The 20,950-nt window shown below is 47.0% G+C and overlaps 1 protein-coding gene across 1 annotated transcript; it reads left to right on the top strand.

Annotated features, from left to right (window-relative positions):
• Positions 1–226: 226 nt before the first annotated feature.
• Positions 227–20,711, top strand: fbxl19 (F-box and leucine rich repeat protein 19). The gene is made up of 11 exons (XM_066723235.1): positions 227–1,009; positions 3,985–4,188; positions 4,903–5,046; positions 6,150–6,236; positions 7,414–7,593; positions 7,933–7,965; positions 8,200–9,467; positions 9,717–9,880; positions 10,054–10,215; positions 13,468–13,686; positions 16,706–20,711. Exons 2-11 carry the CDS (start codon positions 4,018–4,020, stop codon positions 16,876–16,878), a joined length of 2,601 nt encoding a protein of 866 aa, XP_066579332.1. The 5' UTR covers positions 227–1,009; positions 3,985–4,017; the 3' UTR covers positions 16,879–20,711.
• The last annotated feature ends 239 nt before the right edge of the window (positions 20,712–20,950 follow it).

The raw sequence follows: 20,950 nt of genomic DNA on the forward strand, positions 1-20,950 counted from the left end.
GTGGGGGCGGGGTGAGCAGCGGGGGGATGGTGGTCACGCGTCGGGTCAACGACAGACGCCGCCATTTTGGTTTGTAGTCCAACAGTAGCTCTCGCCACATGCAAGTGAAGGGAAGACAGGGCGCGTAAAAACTACACTTCCCGACGCGCCTGGACCCGCCCCAGACGAGGTGAAAGGGAGGGAGCGACCCCGTAGCCGCCATGATGTTTTTTTCTCTCATTTTTCCCCTTTTTTTTTTTTTCATTTTTTATTCAAGACAAAAATGGAGAACCTCAATCGCCATGGTGTATCTGGGAGCGTACGGGGGAGATTAACGTGTCTTTGAATCAAAGCCATAACGTTCATATCTCCGTCTCAATGTCTGCTCCGTGAAACGCGAGGACAATAACCACTTTCACCCGTCCGTTCAGATTTTTTTTGTTTGTTTCATTTTGGTAAAACATTACGCGACCATTAGTCATTAGTCAAACAAACACTGTACTGCTAAATATACACGTTTAGACCTTCTTTTGACGAAACAGGGCCGCCTCTCTCTCTGCTGATCCACGCCCGCACACAGAGGCGTGCGGTTTCTGTGCAGCGATTCCTATAGCAACTTCTTGCGCCGGACCTGAGAAACGACGTGAGGGAGATAGAGAAAGAGAGACAGACAGACACAGAGACAGAGAGAGAGAGAGACAGAGGGGGGAGAGGAATAGGCAGCGATGGCACACATTTTCGCTTTCACCTAAAACCCACAAGCCAGCATGTCTGTGTGTCCTGCCGTCATTTCTCCCCGTGTGAGCAGGGATCGCTTCTAAACGGACATCCAAGACGAGACACCGAGAGAGAGAGAGAGGGAGAGGGAGAGGAAAAGAAGAAAGCAAGCAAGAACAATTGAGGGAAAAAAAAGCAAACCACCACCTCCTCCAACCCCCCTCCCCGTCTCTTTATATTTTTATTTAACGTATACAAATCCCCAGGAGAGGAGTTTGAATGCGCGACCTGGGAGCATGCGACACGAAACAAGGTTAGTAAGGCTTTATTTAATTATTTCACCATTGCAATCTGTATTTCCTCGCCTGAGCTGCGGTGCATGAGGAGAGGAAGAGAGGGTGGAGGAGGAGAGGGATGGATGGATGGATGGATGGAAGGGGGGTGTGTGGGGGGGGTGCTGTAATACTTGATTGTGGGGTCGATATATTAATATATTGTAGTAGGTGCATGCAGCCATGATCATAGTAGGGCCATGCTTTGTGTATAAGGGGAGGGGGGAGGAGGAGAGGAGGAGGAGGAGGAGGAGGAGGGATGGGGGGGAGTGATTTGAGGTTATTGAAGGGAAAAGTCCAGAAGGGAAGGTTTTTTTTTTTTTTAATGTGCATGTTATATATACATATACATACCTGCATGCATTTAAGTGCAACATATGTGCACATGCGCGATTGTACCTCCTTGGAACCTGTGTGTGTGTGTGTGTGTGTGTGTGTGTGTGTAATGATACGCATAGGTTTACTGGTATTGACTGGCCGAAGTGTGACTGTGTGTGTGGAGATGTTGCAATTACACACAGCTCTTGCTTTTAGAGCCGGTGCAATTAAATATACCATTTAAATAAAGCCCCCAGCAGGCCAGACTGTAAGAGCTGCAGTCGTGCATGGGGGGCTCTTTAAAACAGGGTGAGAATTGTTTCAGTAGAAGTACAGGCCCGAGGTATTGACTGCAGCTCCCACTACAGCTGAGCCCCTCGCTGTTATGAACCCGGGGGGAGCGCACACAGCTGTAAATAGTCGATCTGGGCTCTTGCATGGCACGCTTTATCTTCAGTCTTTTTTTTTTTTGTCTCTCTCTCTCTTGCCCCTTTTTGGTCTCGCCCACTTGCTTTTCTGCTCCCTAATTCTGTATTTGATCGCCCCCAACCCTCTGTATCTTTCTCCATTATATTCAGGGTGAGAGAGAGAGGAAGATGCATTTTTTATTTATTTTCAGTGAGTGATAATGGATTTTTATTCCACATTTAACATTATATTGGAAATTAGTTCTTAATAATTAGTTGTAAGCAGTCTTGATTATTACTACTCTACTCTACTATTAATACTGCACTGAATAAAGCTTTGCGACTAATAAAGCAGGTTCAGCTGAGATAGTGAGTTTTTAACCGTAACTATACCAATAGTAGTATTATTAGTAGACGTAGTGGCAGGTGGCATTCTAATAGTGTAGCATCAATACTAGAGTGAATGGGCGTATTTACACTCCTTTTCGCCGTCTACGTGGTAGTAGTATCACCATCGCCAGTAGATATAGTAGTAGTTACAGTGTGAGCGTGTGTTAACGTCTGAGTAAGTGTGTGTTTGTCTCTTCCTCTTACTAACTCCTTGCTTTAATAGTATGCAATCCTTTCTGACACTCGCACACACGTTCAGCACCCGAGGATTTGGCAAACGTAACCCACCAGTTGCACACGTCACTTCCAGAAGGCTGTTTCGGCCCCTGAGTGTACCCTGCCTGGCTGGGGCTGTAAGATGTCCGGGTCATGCTGTGGGTAACGGGAGTGTGCTGCCCATTGCACACCATTCAGACTTCTTGGGAACTGGTGTCACTTCTTCTGTGTGGGCCAATAAGTTGTTCCTGCACACTGACCCCATAGTTTGAGTTCAGTTTTCTCTGGTTTTATCACTCCAGTCTTTCCTCCACATTGCACCGTTAAGTCGCTGTATTTGACTATACTGTACCACCTGGCTTTGTGCTTTATGGAGCTCTGGTACTTACTTTCAGTGGAAGTCTTTTTGTGGTGCTTTGCGCAACCATTACACCTCATTGAGCTATACTCAAGTGGGTGTTTGTTTTTGTTTTTTTAGGCCCGCTAGAATCCCAAGCCATAGGTCAGGGTGGGAAACAGAGATTCAGAGTGGAAGGGGAAGATCTAATCTAAGGGTGTTTTTATTATTATTCGAGAGTGAGGAGTGTAGCAAGAGATTCAGCAGAAATTGACTCAACTGTGATCTTATTTTTTTATATTATTGTTGATGTATTTATTTACATTTTACACCAAAAAAGTGCTGGTGGAAGGCCGGAGAGAGGAGAGGCAGGGAGATTTGAATGTCGACGGTAGAAAGGAGATATTGGGAGTTTGGATGGCCGGGGGCTGAGTACCATCCCAGTGCAGGTATCCTGTTAAACAGGATCGGGTGTGTGCACTAACTTCACTCACTCACAGGGGAGAGAGAGAGCGAGAAAGAGAGAGAGAGAGGCCACATGCTCTTATTATTGACACAGTCTCAGCCATAGTGTTTGGTACTTTTTTTTTTTCTTACCCTGCTTTGTTTCCCTCCTCTTTTTCTCTTTGTCTCGCTCCTCTCCCTCTTTGACAGGATTGAACTCCCTTCTTCCTCTTTCTCCCTCTCACTGTAGTTTTCTCTAGCTGCACCTCATTCTCTCTCTCTCTCTCTTTCGAGCAGACGTTCAGTATGTCGGGCCAGTGTGTTCTACAGCATCTCTTCATCTTTCGTCCTCTCTGTCTCACTCATCTGTGCTCCTTCTCCATGAGTGCTGATGTACTGTATGGTGCAGTCAATCTGTGTGTCTGTAAAAACACTCCTCTCTGTCCCCCCCACCCCCATGCCTCTCTGTATATAGTGCAGGTAATTCCCTGCTCTCCCTTTCCCTTTCTCAATGTGTCCCTGACACACACTTTCTCTCTCTCTGTGTGCAGTTTTCCTTGACTCTCTCCCTCACGGTGTGCGCAGTTTTCTTTGAGTCTCTCCCTCTCCCTCTCAGTGTGTGTAGTGTCCCTGACTTGGGTTGAGGTTTCCAACCCAGGTTAAAGCACTCGCGTTCGTGTGAATCATAACCCGTGTATTGTAGCATAGGCCCAGCAGGGCTGAACTCATGAGCGAGTCACCCCGGGGCCACCCCAGGTCCACTCAACCTTGGATTAGATGGCATAGTGTGAAAACTGCTTCTGTCTCAGTGTGTGCAGTATCACTGATTCTCTCTCTGTCTCAGTGTGTGCAGTGTCAGTTGAAGCGGGCAGCGGGGATGTCTGGCAGTAAGGCACTGGGAGGGGCCCGGCGGCGCAGGACGCGGTGTCGGCGATGCCAGGCCTGCATGCGGACGGAGTGCGGAGAGTGCCACTTCTGTAAGGACATGAAGAAATTCGGCGGACCAGGGCGCATGAAGCAGTCCTGCCTGCTCAGACAGTGCACTGCGGTGAGTGGGAGCGACCGAGCAACGGAGAGAGACAGGGGACCCAGACTGAGGACTGACATTGAGAGCCACGTGGACTGTCTAATGTACAGATTCACAGAGAGACGGTCACCAAGAGGGACCTACTGGGGGCCGACACGGAGACACTTGCTCACAGACACAGTGAACAGGACACTGACTGCCTGACTGGGGTACTGAAAGAAGCCCTGTCTGTCTGAAATGCTGAGACTCACTGTGTCTGTCAGACTGTCTCACGTACAGAAGTCCTCCCTTTCCGACACAGTGATGGAGGCGCTGTCTGTCTATCTGGGAAACACTGGCCTACAGCGACCGGGATGCTGGCTGCCAGAACATACTGAGAAACGTGCCGATAGATACATTGACTGAGAGGCACCGACTGTGCCTAACGCACACAGGGACTCGGAGACGCTGACTGTCCAACACAGTGAGAGAAACACTGACTAACTGAGAGTCAAGCTGACTGACTGGGTGACTATTGTTCAGTGACAGACAGACAGACAGATACACACTGGAATAATCTGACGGACTAGGATACAAACCCTCACACAGACAGACACGTACACTGGCAGAATGACTGACTGGGCTCCATTCCTGCATTTTCCATTAACTTATCAGGCTGTCATCTCCAATATGTTTTTAGTTTTTTTCCGGGAGTCATGGATTCTGACCTGTGCCCCCTATTGTGTCCCCCTTTAGCCAGTGCTCCCCCACACGGCGGTGTGTCTGTCCTGCGGAGAGGCCGGGAAGGAGGACACCGTGGACTCCGAAGAGGAGAAGTTCAGCCTGTCTCTCATGGAGTGCACCATCTGCAACGAGATCATCCACCCTGGCTGCCTCAAGGTGAGCTGAGTGTGCTCGCAGCTCTCGGTCGCGTCTCCCCCTGTAGGGGACCACAGTTCCCGGTGTACAGAACCTCCCAGGATGACTTTGGGTCTCCTTATTGTAATTTTGTAATTAAAACCTATATATATAATCTGTATATGAACAGGTGTGTTCAGGGTTCAATGTTGCCTGATGTAATGTACATTATTGTATATAGACCTTAACGTTTTTGAGCACTGCAAAAGAATGCATTTGAGTCCAGTTCCTGACTCTGCTTTCTGACTGTCCTATACGCTGTGTTTCGAGTGGTAATAGGTGCCTTGGACTCTAGTACACCAGTGTGCTGGTGAAATTATCATACAATTGAACATTTTTTTAAATGATTGATTGTACAGAAACTTAAATAATTGTACAAATCTGCATCTGTCTCTCTCACTCTCTCCCTCCCTCCCTGCCCCTTCCTCTCCTTTGCATGCCCCCCATCCCAGTCTCTGTAGGCTCCCTCTGAAATAGATGTACGGACACAGTGATCTGTAAAAAAATATATATATATTGATTTATTTATTTATTTGAACCCCACTGGTGTGTAAGGAGGCAGGAGTCCCAAAATCAATAAAAAGGGGTTCAGAGCCAACACCCACTGATAGTATCGATCGATCGCAGTGCACTCCATCGATTCATGTTTTACATTAGGAATGAAAGATCTTTTGTATCAATTCACTGCTTACTTCTTCAAATCAATAGTGCCCATCAATGGATTGTGAGGATGAACCTTAGCACAGAACCCTTAAAAAGATCAATAGGGGTTGGTGATCGCTAGCCTGGAAGCAAAGATCAGAATTATTGATCAGTCCATGGTCATGCTATCTCTCTGACTGGCTGTGTGTCTGTGTCCACGCCACACCCCAGCATGCACCTGTGCGTCTCCAAACGAGGCTGAAGCAGCTGCTGGACTGGGCTCCTTTAAGAAGCAGCACATGCAGCTCCTGGGAGTAATGAGCCATCCTGCCCGCTCAGGATGCCTAGCGCTCTCTTTTGATCTCTTTCTTTTTCTCTCTGTCTCTCCGTCTCTCTCACCATGATACCTGATCATTCTAACACTGTCTGTCTGTCTGTCTCAGATGAGCAAGGCTGAGGGGATCATCAACGACGAAATCCCCAACTGCTGGGAGTGTCCCAAATGTCACAAGGAGGGCAAGACCAGCAAGGTGAGTGGCACGGGTGAGCTCAAAGTAAGTGGGCTAACTGCGCAACACCTACCGGTTCACTGGAACAAAGGTCCGCCGCCATCTTAACACTCTCCCCTTCCAACCGCCACCTCCTGTTCCTTACGAAATGTGCCGATAACATTTCCTTCCCTGTTCTGCGAATTGCAGAATCGGCACCTCGCTGATCAATAGCTGGTAACCCCCTGCTGGGAAAGAGGAAATTTACATTGCACAAATAAATCTGATCTGACCTTTGTGGATGATTTGAAACGGTTGGAAGATTTCGAGGGAAATGTAGTAATAATAATGAATAATATTAAAAACTTGTATTAAGTAATCGCCCGACTTATGCCATCTTGTCTTATGTCGTCAACATTGCTCAACATTGTCTATTTATTTATGTAAATATTGTGGAGGGTGGAAACACCACGTATATTGATTTACTTTGGGTTTATCATTTTGGGCTACTAGTGCATTTTTTTTCTGGCAACACTGCCCAGAGCTTTATTCTGCTGTTAGTGCTTGTGTTGAAATCATCTCTCTGGTCTGTAATTGTTTTATGGTTAATTTAACAGTTTAGTCCTGTGTTTTCATGATAACTTTGAATAGGCACGCTACTGTTTAAGTTTACAGTTTAAGAGTGAGTGCCTCCTCCTCCATTAAAAAAAAAAAAAAAAAAAAAATCAGATTTCATATTTTTTGTAAATTTTTCATAAGGATAAAATATATATGTGTGTTTTGCTCAAAAGTGTCTGCAGCCACGCTCCTCATTTTGACATTGCGTTTATGGGAAAATCGGTCTCGTCTAACGTTGCCAGTCTGAACCAATTCTGACATAACTTTGAGGGTTGACTGTAATGATGTAAACCCCTAGAAATCTTCCGAAAGTGTCGTCAAATCTTCTACAGAAAGAGGAAGCAAAATCAAATGTAACAAATTGATAGTTCAGTTGACATTTCGATCAAGTAATTCCAGAGCTCAGCTGAAACGGAAGCCAGTTGTATGATGGTTGCCTTCTTCTAAACTACAATAAACTAGGTCACTTTCAGAGAGGTGTTTGTTTGTTTGTTTTCAAAAAAAGAAAGTGACACTAAATCCAGCTCATTTGTAGGAGGGAATGAGGGAGTGAATGAATTAAGGAAAGACTGATTTAACGAAGCCCTGCTCTCGCCCCCAGGACCAAGGGGACGGCTCAGGGAAGAGGCGGACCGACAATGGCGAGGTGGGCCGCTGGAAGCTGACGGACGACCCCCCACCCAACAAGAAGAAAGCCCCCGCCCCAGAGGACGGGGGGCAGGGGGGGCACAAACGCAAGAAGGAGAAGGAGCAGCCCCAGGATAACGTGCCCAAGAAGAAGGTCAGAAGGCATCTGGGGAGGGGTGGGGCAGTCAATGCACGGTTGAGTTTGTCAACAAATCTGTCGCAGATTGATATTGTGTGTCTCTCTGTAAGTCTTGCCTGTCTGTCTGTCCTGACAGCCTCTCTGTCTTGTCTGTGGGGCAGTCAGTCCCTCTAACAAACAGATAATGCAGTCCAGTATCCTAGTCAGGTGCAGCGAAAATAAATAAATCCATAGAATTAGCCAATGTAAGATGATAATTGTTCTACATGTTTAGCATTTATAGACCAAACTGACATTTTGTAAATCATACGAGAGTAGTCTGTCTCCTAACTGATTTCCCCTTCTCTCTTACAGGTCAAAGGAGGCAGGGAGAAGCACCTAAAAAAGGTAGCCTTCCACACTTTGTGCCTTTTGTAAAAAAAAATCAATAGTTACAAGAACCCCAGGGGTGGGCTTAGTGAACCAATAGCTTAATTAAGTCATTGAGAAGCGGCTATTGGTCGGGGTTGCAGAAGTTGAAGCAATCTGACACATCGAGGAACAGCTTTGGAGAACGATGTTGGGTGGCGGCACTGATGAGTCTCTGTCTGTCTGTCTCCCTCTCTCTCCCCCTCCACATAGAAACAGAAGCCCAACTCCTCAGATGCGGGTGGGGGAGCGGGCGCCCCCTCCTCACAGACCCCCTCGGGCTCAGGTCCGGCCCAGAACAGCACCCAGGCCCAGCCCTCGGGTGCCGGAGGTGGGGCAGGAGGAGCGGCCCCATCCCAGGCAGCGGACCAGCGCTCCCACCAGCGCGAGAAACTGGAGCGCTTCAAACGCATGTGCCAGCTGCTGGAGCGGGTCCGAGACTCCAGCTCGTCCAGCTCCTCCAGCTCGGAATCCGACTCCGACTCCGACTCCCAGGGTTCGGATGACCGAGGCGGGTCGGAGCCGTCTTCCCCGGCCCCCTACCACCACCACCACCACAACAACAGCACCGGCTCCAACGCCCGCAGCAGCAGGGACCGCGAGCGCGACCGCCGGCTGGCCGAGCTGGGCTTTAGTGCCAGCGAGGACTCTGAGGATGAGGACGGGGACGGCGAGGATGACGACAGGGGGCCGGCGGAGGAGGACGAGGACGATCGGTACGGGGAGAAGGAGAGGCCTCGGCGGAAGAGCGAGGGGGAGAGGGAGCAGGGAGGTGGGCGGGCGGGTGGTGGCGGCGGCAGGGGGAGCACAGGCACGACGGCCAAAGAGGAGGAGGACCGGAAGCCACCCCTGTCGCCGCCCCCTTCCCCCCTGCCTCCGCCCTCCTCCGCCGCCACCCTCCCACCGCCTTCCCTGCACTCCGGCACCCCGGCCTCCCACCCCGTCATCAAGCAGGAGGGCAAGCGCAATGGCTCAGAGACTCGCAACGGGCGCACACGGGCCGGGACGCGGGAGAGCGCCGCGCAGGAGAAGGAGAACACCAACAGCAACCACCGCCGGGGTAAAGGGGGCAACCGCAAGATCCGCCAGCAGCAGAACCAACAGCAACAGCAACAGCAGCAACAGAACCAGGGATCGGGTCCCGGCTCGGCCCAGAACAACAGCACCAACGGCGGCGGCGGGGGAGGCCCCAACAACAACAACAACACCCAGACGCAGTCCTCCCCGTCCGCCAGGCTGGCCGCCCGCTCCCAGCTGCTGAAGCGCGGCTCCCCCGCCACGCCCGCACCCAACCCCCGGCCGGTGCAGATGGAGCGGCACCTGGTGCGGCCCCCGCCGGCCTGTCCGGAACCGCATTGCCTGCCCCTGGACTGCGGTGCCTCCCACGTCATGCAGAGGGACGTGTGGCTCGGCGTCTTCCAGCACCTCACCCAGCGCGAGCTCTGCGTCTGCATGAGGGTCTGCCGCACCTGGAGCCGCTGGTGAGGGGGACTGGGAGGGATACTGGAAAGAGGGGAAGGGGGGGAGGTTTACTGGGATGCGGTATTGGGATGGTAGGAGGTAAAAGGGGAGGCTGAGTGACTCTGTACATTTATACTTGTCCCTTAATTGTTCCCCATCTGTCTGCGTCTTGGGCACCAATGTCACTGTGCTGTGATATATATGTTCCCCTATAGGCAGTCACTGTGTATGTTAAAATCTCTCTCTCTCTCTCTCTCTCTCTCTCTCAGGTGTTGTGACAAGCGGTTGTGGACTCAGATTGACCTGAGTCGGCGGCGTTCCATCACCCCCCCGATGCTGAGTGGTATAATCCGTCGGCAGCCTGTCTCTCTGGACTTGGGCTATACCAACATCTCCAAGAAACAGCTCATGTGGCTCATCAACCGGCTACAGGGTACAGGAAACATTATTACTACTTCTCTTAGTGTTACCCCTCCGTCTCGGTTCTGTTTTACTGTCCTGACATCCTTCTCTTTCTCTATGTAGTGTCCTGCAGTGTACAGTCGGTGCTAACCACCCCCTCTGCCTGTCTCTTTCCCTCTTCCTCTGTGTGTGTGTGTGAGACAGGCCTGCGGGAGCTGATCCTGTCAGGCTGCCCATGGGCCTCGGTGTCGGCGCTCTGCTCGGCGCTGTGCCCCTGCCTGCGGCTGCTGGACCTGCGCTGGGTGGAGGACCTGAAGGACTCGCATCTCCGAGAGCTGCTGGGGCCGCCCGCAGAGACTCGCACAGGTCTGTGCCCCCCCACAGCATCCGCTCGTGTATATCCCCCACACTGTACTGGACACAAACTTAGCACTGTACTGCAGACACACTTGGCACTGACTGTACTAGAACTGGAATGATGACTAGAATCTACTTCTGTATAGTAACCTGGAAAAGTGCGTTTGTTTCAGACATGAGTTTTCAGATTTTTTGACAAATTCTGACATTTCAGCAATCCCATGGGTTATTCTAGTTATGGGCAAATCCGGGGTTTCCTTGCATAGGCAAGGTGGATTGATATGAAGTTGTCGAGCGGTGGCAGTGCTTGCAGATATGTTGAGCGGTGGGTGGCGCTCATGAATTGTTGAGTGGGTGTCATAGCTTTATTGCAGAGCGTGATTAGCCAAGACAAACGAGAGTGGGGTGTGTAGAATTTGCACTTGTGCTTTTAAAGTTTTATTTTTTTTGGTGTCCATGCATTTGTTTGGCCTGGTGGCACTGATTTCTGGCCAGGCGGGCCTGAATAGCGCTGCAGACCCTGCAAATCCAGAGAAACCATATCTAAGGGGGGACGTAAGTGCTGATTTGTCACATACAGCCACGTTGTAATATGGACCATTGTAATAGTCGTGTTGTAATTAGGGTTGTGCCATTCAGAATGAGACTAAATTAAATGCAAAATAATGCCGTGACAATTAATGCTACTGCAATAAGTTCTGAACTTTATTTTAAAATTCTTAGCTAACACAATAACTTTTAAAAAATATTAGGCAATGTAAAAAAATACCTTCCTATTAGGAGACAGAAATTGCATAATACTATCAATAAACATGCCTGTTAACTCACGTGAATCCGGTGTCAGACTCGCATTTTACACGCAAGTGTTATTGTTTCCTGATACTGTCACAACATTTTATGTTAATTACAATTTCAAATTAACTATAAAGGTTGTGATTATTATTTTGCTTATACAAAATGACGGGAGTTGACGTGTGCATAAGAACATGTATGTGTTTTGCAAATACAGCTGTAATCCCACCGACCAGTGTGTTTTTCTTATTCAATTAATTTAATTTTCATTTAATTTTAGTTTGTGAGCTATGACGCGAATGCCTAAAAATTAACGTCCTTGTGATTGTTTTCTGGCCATAACAGCAAAATACTAAATTTATTACTAGATAATCTAGTTACCTAATTTATAGAATCCACTTAACTGAACGATTTACTAGACGCTCAATTAGACTACCGCAGACATGCCTGTGTGTTCGAATTCCAGTGAATAAAAAATAAATAGCTTATAGGCAATAGCCGGCTATGTATGTAGCTGTATAATATTAATGTTTGTGGCTCCTCTTTCCTTTTCTGTAATTGCTAGCTAGCATTGCAAAAGGGTGTTTGGCTTTTAGGTGGGTTAACATACCAGTTGATTTGTAGTAGTTTGATTGCACTGCACTTATTTTATAACTGTTTTTTCATTTACTTCTTTACTTAAGTAATTCCATGCAGTACTTATGCGTGAGGAAGACGTTCTTAGCTAAGGCATGGCTAAAAAAATATATATATATATATTTTTTAACTTTCAAATGTTAGATTCACTTGTCTATAGTGACAATGTTCGACTATTCGGTCTTATCCCTGGTTGTAATATCAGGCGTCATTATATTGATCTCTTCTAGTGTAAAAAAAGAAATAATACAAAATCTTGATGTCATTGGTGCTTGTGAAATGAAACTGATCGAGCGATTACAAATAAATTCCGCCGGTCCTGATTAAACAAAAAAGTTCATTTACCAAATAGTGGATCCAAGGGAACTCACGTTAAAATTGGTGATGGCATAAAACAAAATCAACAGCCCTGGTAAAGCAATTAGAGAGTGGTATTCCGATTGGCTAAACTATGGAGGGGGTAGGTCTCGTTAACACAGTTGATCCTTTACACTCACGGGTGTATGTGTCTATGGTTAGTCTAATTATATTTTGTCATTATTGCATATGATGTTGATGATGTAGGTTTAGATCAAATTTTTAATTTGTTTATGGAATCGAAATGTAAGTCATATTCTAATCTAGATCTAACGGAACATTCGCAAAATTTTGATTTGCTTTAATTTAAAGTTATTATAACTGTCAAATGCACATATTGTTAATTGAAAACCATTAATGGATGTCATAGTTTTAAGATATTGTTAAGAAACAGTCACGTAACAGTAGGTTAAGTGCTGAATGCCACTTGTTTTTTCAGATGTTTGTTGATGTCTTGTTTTTTTGTTGTTTAAAATTAGTCTACTATTAATGTACTACTACTATCAAATGTTCACTAATTTTTTTGGGGTTGAATAATTTTTAAAAGCTTTTAAACTGTCTCTTGGTTTCATGAAGTTTCATGAAGTAGATGGGATGTTTTATTCTAGAACTTTAGTTAGTTGGAGGGAGATGATATTTGACACTGTTCACGGTATATTCTGTATCATTGTAGTAAATGATACACCCATGAAATAGCAAAAAGGTCCCTCAGGGCCCTTGTCCCTGGGCTCTAACGGGGGCCTAGGAGGCCCCCAGACCCCGGCCTATATGTGAGAACTCCATTTCTACATTTCAGATAATTTTCTTTTCTGACACCTTCATGTCTCTTGTTTCATAGCATTTGCCTGTGTTACAGTTTGATGATATGAGCCATTTTCAAGAAACACAAATCCACAATACTTTAGTTCCTTTCCAGAAAGGTTTAGTGTTTTTGTAATACTAATTATACCTTTAAATTAAAAAGGATATGCTTTTATTTTTTTTTGTTGCGGCGACATGTGCAACAATATTTGTTTTATTATTTTATACAACTACCTTGTGTTTCATCAGGTTTACATTTGTTGAGGTTCTAGCATTTTGTTTGTTACCTTATTGTTGTCAAAGCCTGCATCCTGTAAAACAAGAAGTGCACTGAACTGCTATCTATGAACTGGGAGTATTATTCCATTCTTGATAACCTGTGAAATAATTATCTGATTCATATAAATAAATGTAAATATGGCATTAATATGACAATATCATCTAATAAGGGTGCCATTATTAAATTACAAAAACAAACAAATTGCACAATCAATGAATTGGGGAAAAAAACCACTAGATGATACCCTGTTAGCCCCAGTGCATTAAAAGTCAGTTAGTCAGAGGGCGTATCTGCCAGTCAGTGTATCAGTGTGTAAGTCGGTCAGTGTGTCAGTCAGTGTATCGGGGCTGTCGGTCACACCTAATCCCCTCTCCCCCTCATCTCCTCCCCCTCAGGGCACAGTGACAGCAGGGGGCGCTTCCAGAACGTGGCGGAGCTGCGATTGGCCGGGCTGGAGGTGACGGACAGCTGTGCGCGCCTGCTGGTGCGGTACCTCCCCCACTTGACCAAGCTGGACCTGAGTCACTGCGGCCAGATCACCGACCAGACCGTCCACACGCTGTCTGCCCCCACCTCCCCGCTCAGAGACACCCTGACGCACATCAATCTGGCAGGTACTGAATTCCCACAGAACTCAATTAATCCAACTGATGCACAAAATGACAGTATTTCCATCTGTCACACAGCAACAATAACCAAAGTCATCTCCAAACCATACAATAAAATAATCAGTCAAATTAATCCATGAAACGGTACAGATTCGACCTCCTTTCTACAGTTTTGTAGTGTACAAATTATCCCTGCAGGTCCGCAGAGGTTGTTGGCATGACAATTGCTTTTCACGTTTTGGTCTGAGGCCGAGCGCTTGTGTGTCGGAAAATCTCAGTGTGAGGCTTAAAATAAAAGAACCTGGTGGCACAAAACTGCAATGGCTAATCGATTGGAATAAGGAAGCCCACCGAAGGTGACGCCACCAAAAAATACCCATCCACCATGTGATTTCTCCTATGTGATTTCTGTGAAGACAGGGATTACTTTTGTGTACCTTCTGTCAGCACACCACCGACCTCTGGTAGAAGCAGGTGCTGTTAAGACACTTGACATCTCAGTGGCAGTCTGTATGTCTTTATAGAAGAACATTTCAATCCAATATAATCATGTATGGAGGTTTGAAGTAAAAAGTTCTACAGAATTCCAAAACATTCCTTCAGATTCCGTCTGGCCCTAATAATAACTCCACCCAGTTCACTGATGCCAGGGTTCCCACAGGTCATGGAAATCCTGGAAAAGTTATGGAATTTGAAAATGTTTTGAAATTTCAGAAAATATCCGTAATGTTTTGGAAAAGTCATGGAAATTTGAAATTGACATAAAATTATCATATTAATTTAGTTTGTAAGCTTATCATTCATGTACATTTTTAAATCTAAATTAACCCTTTTTAAGGTGGTGAGTCCGTGCCCATAGTAGTGCGGGCTGTTTTTTCTGCTTCTGTGTACACGCTTAAGTCCGGGACACACTACAGCACATCAAATTAGAATTCAAGCGAGGTGACATGCTAGACAGTGCCACACCAATACGTCTCCCAAGCGTCAGTTCCCTTTCCCGAGAAAAATAACTGGAATCCCATTTTGCGCAATAAAACGCATCCAATTACAGAACTACAGTGAGGGGAAAAAAGTATTTGATCCCCTGCTGATTTTGTACGTTTGCCCACTGACAAAGAAATGATCAGTCTATAATTTTAATGGTAGGTGTATTTTAACAGTGAGAGACAGAATAACAACAAAAAAATCCAGAAAAACGCATTTCAAAAAAGTTATAAATTGATTTGCATGTTAATGAGGGAAATAAGTATTTGATCCCCTATCAATCAGCAAGATTTCTGGCTCCCAGGTGTCTTTTATACAGGTAACGAGCTGAGATTAGGAGCACTCTCTTAAATGGAGTGCTCCTAATCTCAGCTCATTACCTGTATAAAAGACACCTGTCCACAGAAGCAATCAATCAATCAGATTCCAAACTCTCCACCATGGCCAAGACCAAAGAGCTGTCCAAGGATGTCAGGGACAAGATTGTAGACCTACACAAGGCTGGAATGGGCTACAAGACCATCACCAAGCAGCTTGGTGAGAAGGTGACAACAGTTGGTGCGATTATTCGCAAATGGAAGAAACGCAAAATAACTGTCAGTCTCCCTCGGTCTGGGGCTCCATGCAAGATCTCACCTCGTGGAGTTTCAATGATCATGAGAACGGTGAGGAATCAGCCCAGAACTACACGGGAGGATCTTATTAATGATCTCAAGGCAGCTGGGACCATAGTCACCAAGAAAACAATTGGTAACACACTACGCCGTGAAGGACTGAAATCCTGCAGCACCCACCAGGTCCCCCTGCTCAAGAAAGCACATGTACAGGCCCGTCTGAAGTTTGCCAACATCTGAATGATTCAGAGGAGAACTGGGTGAAAGTGTTGTGGTCAGATGAGACCAAAATCAAGCTCTTTGGCATCAACTCAACTCGCCGTGTTTGGAGGAGGAGGAATGACCCCAAGAACACCATCCCCACCGTCAAACATGGAGGTGGAAACATTATGCTTTGGGGTGTTTTTCTGCTAAGGGGACAGGACAACTGCACCACATCAAAGGGACGATGGATGGGGCCATGTACCGTCAAATCTTGGGTGAGAACCTCCTTCCCTCAGCCAGGGCATTGAAAATGGGTCGTGGATGGGTATTCCAGCATGACAATGACCCAAAACACACAGCCAAGGCAACAAAGGAGTGGCTCAAGAAGAAGCACATTAAGGTCCTGGAGTGGCCTAGCCAGTCTCCAGACCTTAATCCCATAGAAAATCTGTGGAGGGAGCTGAAGGTTCGAGTTGCCAAACGTCAGCCTCGAAACCTTAATGACTTGGAGAGGATCTGCAAAGAGGAGTGGGACAAAATCCATCCTGAGATGTGTGCAAACCTGGTGGCCAACTACAAGAAACGTCTGACCTCTGTGATTGCCAACAAGGGTTTTGCCACCAAGTACTAAGTCGAAGGGGTCAAATACTTATTTCACTCATTAACATGCAAATCAATTTATAACTTTTTTGAAATGTGTTTTCCTGGATTTTGTTGTTGTTATTCTGTCTCTCACTGTTAAAATACACCTACCATTAAAATGATAGACTGATCATTTCTTTGACAGTGGGCAAACATACAAAATCAGCAGGGGATAATATACACATCATATGGTAATGATGGATTCTACTCTATCAGATTTGTCATTTTTTAAGTTGTAGTCCACATTGGTCCACCTAGCCCACAAACATCTGAAGTTTATATCTATAGTGGTTGTGACTGCCTCATTTAAATGCACCTATATAGTCATGGACATTTTGTAAGAAGTCCTGGACAAATCATGGAAAATTTCTGGAATTTAATTGGTGAAAATGAGTGGGAACCCTATAATGCACAGTAATCTCAACAGAGCTGATACACTGACACACATCAATAACTCGCTGACTCGCCGACACTGCGTCATTCCAGCCTAGCCCTGCACGTCAATCTCCAAGACACTGCCCCAGCTGGTCAACCCAGTGCCGACTGTCCACACTAACCCGCTCCTCCCTCTGTCCCACCAGGCTGTGCCAAGGTGACGGACCAGAGTGTGGTTCTGCTGCGCCGCTGCGTATCCCTGTGCCGGGTAGACCTGCGCTCCTGCCGCCTGGTGACGTCTGAGGCCTGCCAGAACTGGGCCCAGCATGGCTCCAGCTTCTCCTGCCCCGAGGACAGACTCCTTCTCAAGAACAGCTAACGGGGGAGACCGGGGCCCTGAACACACACAGAGACAGACAGACAGACAGACACGCAGAGACAGAGAGTGAGAGAGAGAGACGCACGGAATCTCTACGGACGGAGGGACAAGAGAGTTCTACACTGGCGTCTTTTTTTTTTTTTTTCTTTCCTTTTCTTCACCTCCTGATCACTCCTGCTCTTGGAACGATGGAACGAGCGCACGCACACGCAGCAAGAGAGAAAGGGAGGGGGAGGGCAGTGTGTTAGTGAGAGAATGAGACTGGCACAGAGTCAGTGATGGAGAGAGAGTGTTTGTGGCTGGCAGAGATGGAGAGATGGTTAGCTCAGGTGTGGCTAGCCCTTGTGACTGCTGCTAAGACCGTTCTTTTCGATGAAGGGCCCTGTTCATAATTCCTAATCGAGACGGACTCAACACAAACATCTTCTGCTGACCTGGGCTGGGCACCTCGGCCCCCGCCCCCCCCAAAAATGTGAAAAGATAAGATTTTAACCACTTCCGTTTTGTTTTAGTTTTTTAATCGATATTTGTCAATGTTTGTATTGGTATTTTCTACAATCAGCCCCTGAAAAGGAGGTCTGGTGAAGTTGTTTTGTGTGACCCGTACCAAAAAAAAAAAAAAAACAATACAAAAATGGATACAAGGCACAGCAGTTGGCAAAGCTTCAGCTCAACTCACTCCCAGTGCGTTTAACAGAAGCCGTAGTGGCCGCAATGGGAGAATTCGGACTTGGGACACAGAACGTCTGCAGAAGCATTGAGTCAGAGTCCGATTTCCCTTAGAGCGCGACTGGATTCATGAGGTATTACTTTTGTTTCCGTTTGGGATAGTTCAGAGCAGTTCAGTTATGGGATTAGGTTTCCTCATCCATTTCTAAGAGATTTGTCCAGTCAGTGTCTATACCAGGTGTTTGTGCCTCTACTCCAGGTGTGTGTGTGTGTATATGTATGGACACACACGCATGCATGCAGGGGCTCCAGTAAGTGTCTGTACACCAGGTGTATCTGTACAGTGCATTGACTCCAGGCGGTGTCCACTCCAGCTATGTGTGTGCGCTGTATGTACCGTGGTTGTTTTCAGTTCCTCCGCAAGGTCCTGACGTCTTACTCCAACCAAACCCTTTACTCCAACCGTATATTTGCTCCAGGTTTAGCGAATGCACACTCCGTCTGCGCCGCGCACAGCTCCCGACGAACACTCCTTTATCCAAGACCCGCACATATGCTACGGAGGACCGATATACATGAATAGAGAGGGTGAGAGTCCTGCCACATGAACTAACATGAGCCGCCATTCCCCACGGAGGGGTGCGAGTTTCTAGTTTATATCCCCCACCCCCTCACTGGACTTCACGCACCCCTGGGTTTATACTCCCCTTCCCTCCTGCATGAGCGCCTGCGTCAGGCCCTGCATGCCACATGATGCCCAAGCTATGCCAGATAATGGTGTGTTGGTGTCCGCTCCGTCTTCAGCTTGGTGTTTTGTCGCCCACTGTTTCCAAAGCCCTGCGATGTCTCTTCTCGCGTCGGGGGCCGTGTCGTTGTACTGTGGCAGGCCTCTGTGCCTATATGATATATATGTATGTATTTATGCACGTACCGATTTTACATGCAATTACCTTGCTGTACACACACATCTTTGGAGCCTTTTGCTATGGTTAAGGGCATTAAGTAGTGAGGTCAAGGGATTGTATGCAAGGTAGGTGCTCAGGCTCGGACGATGCACGCGCAGGCCCTGCATTGTCGGCCGGAGCCCAGGTGTGGGCAGTTGTGAGGTGTGTCTGGGAGTCCGCCGAGGGTGGCAGTGCGGCGGCGGAATTGTGTGTGTGTGTGTGTGTGTGTGTGTGTGTGTGCCTCCCCCGTTTCAACACTCTCAACTTCGGACCCAGTGTGAAGTGAACTCAACCCTTGTTTTTGTTTCGTCTGGTTCGTTCTCCCCGCGATCTCTCCCAGTCGGGAGAGGTCAGAGACTGTACGGTACAAATTGCCGACGTTGGGCCCCCAGGAAGCCCAATCCAGCTCGCTGCAGGTGATTGTACACAACTGAGGTGGGGTTGGGGTGGGGAGGGAGCTATAATTCCACTGAAGACCACGCAAAACCCCAACGCTGAACATCCCCTAACCCCTTTTTCTCCTTGTTCCACGCCCCCCCCCACCCCGCTTCTCTCTGGAGCTCCCACAAAGTCATGAACTCTGGGTTCATCTGGACAGTATTGGAGAATAATTGCCCCCTCCCATTTCCTTTTCTTATCCTACTCCCCACCCAGTCATTCAATGTGCCATTTTCAGGGATTTTCTTCCATCCTTCTCTCTTTTTTTTTTTTTTTTTTTTAATCGCTTAAATTGTACTTATCAGCCCCGTTTACCCCCTCCCCCCCCCTTCCTCCTTCGCGCGCTCTTGCTCTTTCTCGCCAGCCCGCCCTCCAGGGAGCGAGCGAGAGGAAGAGTGAGAGGGTGAGATGGAAAGAAACATGTCTGTGTTTTGACAATGCACTGAATCGGACCGGACTGCGCTCTGGTATATCGTGGACGTGGACTGAGTTGCACTTGAGCTGAACAGACGGGACCCTACTGGACGGTTGTGATGGACTTTGCACTGGCGGACTGGACTGGGCGGAGCTGGACTGGACTTTATTGTACGGAGCTGTATTGTTACGGGCACAACTGGGTCTGGACCGTGTTATGTATGTATGAGCTGGCCTACTGTACCGTACCATAGTGTGCCGTACTGTGCTGCAGTGCATTGTATTGTAGACTTGGACTGGACTGGACTGTTATGAAACACATCACTGACTCAACCACATGGGATGGATTTCCTGTATTGGACCCTCCAAATTACTGGACTGGACTGTAACCTGTCATGCTATACAGTACTGTACTGCCCTCCCCCCACCTCGTTGACCAGACTGCACTGTATTGTCCCGACCAGTTTCAGGGGATGGCTGTGTCCTTGACTGGACTGTATTATACTGTGCTAGAGTACAATGGGCACTATTCTACAGTACGGTCCTCTGCTGGATCATATTGTACTGTAATGGACAGGATTGTACTTTAGTCCTGTGCTTTACTGTACTGCACTGTATAATTGACCAGTGCTTTCCTGTACTGGACCGGACCCTATTGGATGGTCCTGGGCTGTATGGTACTGCACTGGTCTTGCCTTAGCAGTTAGGGATTATTATATTGGATTGGTCTGGGCTGCATTGCCCTACACTGTATTGGATGAGGGGACTTGTGTCAACGGTTCTTTGCTTTAATTGCGGTTCTTGACGGTATTTCAACTTGACTGGACCGAACTATTCCTTCCCGGTTCCTAGACGACACTGTATTGCCCTTCACAAGAGCTGACTGTATTGTTCTTTAGTGTTCCAGACTGTACCAAACTGTTTTACTGTTATTGGCTATATTGTGCTGTACTGTACTGTTCTGGACTGTATTGGACTGGACTTGACCTCTCAGCTTATCTTGCTCAGATCTTGCCAAAATTCCAGCATCCTTGTATCAGGGGCTTAATCAAATTTTTTTTTTTTCTAAAAAAAAAACAACAAAAAAACAAAACAAAAAAAAAAAAGGTTCTATTTTCTTCCAGTTTTTTGTTGCCGTTTATTGAACGAGAGAAGACGAAGAAAAACAAAAGGAGGGAGAGAAAGCGAGAACTCTGTGAAAAGACTCAAGGAATGAACAAATCCATATGAGAAAAAGAAGAAAAACAATGTTAATCAAGGCAGCTACTTAAAAGGTAACTACTGTAAAACAAACACAAAAAAGGAAAAAAAAAGAAAAAAAAAAAAAAAAAAAAAAAATCAAAATAAAGACCATGAGCTTGTTTATAATTCTGGTGTGCGGCTGTTTCAGTGGTTCCTTTGGTTACTGTCCGGGTCTTTATCATACGGACGCTCCCTGTCGGGCCCGGGGAACTCGTCTGCGTCGGGGATGGGCAGTTCCGGTCCACAGGGGGTCGGACCACATCCTCTGGTCGTCTTGGCTCAGACCTTTTCTCAACAGATGGAAATGTGCAGACTTATGAAATGTGTTCTCATAGGGTGGGGTTTACCTTTTACAACAACAACTA

The sequence above is a fragment of the Amia ocellicauda genome, chromosome 14 (genome assembly GCF_036373705.1).
Source record: "Amia ocellicauda isolate fAmiCal2 chromosome 14, fAmiCal2.hap1, whole genome shotgun sequence".
NCBI lineage: Eukaryota > Metazoa > Chordata > Actinopteri > Amiiformes > Amiidae > Amia > Amia ocellicauda.